This window comes from Corvus brachyrhynchos, unplaced genomic scaffold (assembly GCF_000691975.1).
Source record: "Corvus brachyrhynchos isolate BGI_N302 unplaced genomic scaffold, ASM69197v1 scaffold114, whole genome shotgun sequence".
Taxonomy (NCBI): Eukaryota; Metazoa; Chordata; class Aves; order Passeriformes; family Corvidae; genus Corvus; species Corvus brachyrhynchos.
The window spans coordinates 4,188,825-4,190,875 of record NW_008238337.1 but is presented as its reverse complement, the minus strand read 5'-3'; the positions used below and the strand labels follow the sequence as shown (position 1 = coordinate 4,190,875).

The window sequence follows — 2,051 nt, the reverse complement described above, 5'->3', positions numbered from 1 at the left end:
TGAATGTTTGGAGTCTCAGATGAAAATTGACCGGCTTGGGTTTTTTTTTTTTTTTTGAGAGGGAAATAAGAGGGAAGTCCTAGTAGACAGTTTGTGTTCATTCAGCAATCTGAGCCGGCTGCTCGCGGTTTTTTATTGCCTTTAAAGAAATGAAAACACGATTCTCTCTGTGACCAGTGGCGGGACCTGAGGGAACGGCCGGAGCCGTGTCAGGGGCGAGGTTGAATCTGAGGAATCGCGGTGTTGTCTTGGCTCTGTGATCACGCGATGAGAGTTGTGTTATTTGTTTCCTGACTCCTTCACGTCCGTCACTCAGCAGTGCTTTTAAAATTGTTTTTTGTTCCTTTTTTTTTTTTTTTTTAAGCTTTCCATCAATGCTTTTGACTACAACTGTCATTTGGATCTGATCAAGCTGCTCCGGCAGGAGGGAGAGCTGGTGAAGCTCCGCAGAGCTCGGCAGAAGATGAGCGAACTCTTCCCCCTCACTGAAGGTACGGAGCATCCTCTGCTCTCCACAGGTGAAGCCTCACCTGTGCAAGATGCTTCAGTGGTGAAATAACACATTCGGGCCGGTTTTCAGCACCCTCTGTCAGGGAATGTGATCAGAGCCCAGCCAAAAGTGACATTTCACAGGCAGGCAGCAAAGAAAATTCCCTGTTGGTGGAAGTTGTGGATGGTCCTTGCAGTGGGGGGTTTCTCTTTTTACTCATAACACAGAGGCAATGGAAATACTGCAGAGGCTGCTCTGACAGTGGGATTTTATTCTTGGAAAGGGATGGGGAGGCCCTGGCACAGGTGGCCCAGAGAAGCTGTGGCTGCCTCATCCCTGGAAGTGTCTAAGGCTGGGTTGGATGGGTCTTGGAGCAACCTGGGAGGTGTCCCTGCCCATGGCAGGGGGTGGAATGGGATAAGCTTTAAAGTCCTGAGAAATTCCAACTTCTCCCTTTAGTAAAAAGGTGCTTGTTTAGCACTGATTTAAAAAGTCTCCACCCAACTGTTACTTGAAATTAATTAGGAATTGTTGTGGAGGTTAAAATTCCTCTCTTTGCCTTGCTCCCTCTCCTTGGTTTCAAGTCTGTTGCTAAAAACTCTGATGAAAATCTCCCAGAGTGGGCGTAACTTTATTATTTCTACATATTAGTGATGGGTTCTAAATTTTTTCCTTTCAGAAATTTGGCTGGACTGGTTGAAGGATGAGATAAAAATGGCTTCGGAGATCTCTGAGAGAGAGAAGGTTTATGAGCTGTTTGAAAGGGCTGTCAAAGATTACATCTGTAAGTCATTCAGAAATGCTCTAAAATGGGTTGTGTTACATCCAGATTTGGCTTTTTTCTGTTGTAGGAAAGTCTCTTCCTTCTGTTACAATGCAGAAATTGGGTCAAAATTTCAAATTGAGTTCTAAAATCTGAATGTGAGGCAATACAAGGGAGGGATGGGGTGTCTGGTCTCTCCATTCCTCAGGAGCTGCTGTAGCTTAAAATTTTGGGGATGAATCACTGAGTGAGTTCTTTGGGAATTGGGGTAAAGAGCTGGCAAAATGAAGCCTGAGGAAGTGGAGGGCTCGGGAATGTGGAGGTAAATCCCCCTCAAAAGCTGGGTACAAAATGTCACATCAGTGACATTACCTGGTGTTGGTGGAGCCTTGGGAAGAAGGGATGGAGGTGAAGAACTGAGGAGGTGTCCTCTGGATCTGCTGGGTTGCATTTTGGGTTTGCAATCACTTCTGGAACCCAGGGTAGCCCTAACATGGGGGTCCCTGACTGGAATTTGGTGTTGACGGGAATGGTGCCAGGCAGCCAACGCTGTTCTCCCACCTCCCCTTCACCTTCAGGATTCAGCTGCTTTAGGAGTTGCTGATCAGGGAAGTTCAGGAGTCTGGAAAGAGGAGGAGGAGCTGCTTTAATCTGAATTATTCCAGAGTGTGACAGCTCTGTGGTCCCAGCTCAGGGAACAGGAATTTGCTGTTAAGGCATCTGGGTGCATCCCTGCTGGGGCTTGTGTGGCAGAGGTTACAGGCAGGGCCAGTCACTGTCAGCAAAACCACAGGAGTG

At 47.2% G+C, this 2,051-nt stretch overlaps 1 protein-coding gene across 1 annotated transcript in view; it reads left to right on the top strand.

Annotated features, from left to right (window-relative positions):
* Positions 1 to 328: 328 nt before the first annotated feature.
* SART3 (squamous cell carcinoma antigen recognized by T-cells 3) overlaps positions 329 to 2,051 on the top strand; it is a gene marked incomplete at its 5' end in the record, with an annotated part of 14,301 nt that continues 12,578 nt past the window's right edge. The window contains 2 exons of the mRNA XM_017734868.1: positions 329 to 491; positions 1,170 to 1,274. Of these exons, the coding sequence (XP_017590357.1) occupies positions 329 to 491; positions 1,170 to 1,274 (268 nt within the window). The remainder of the gene's footprint in view (positions 492 to 1,169; positions 1,275 to 2,051) is intronic.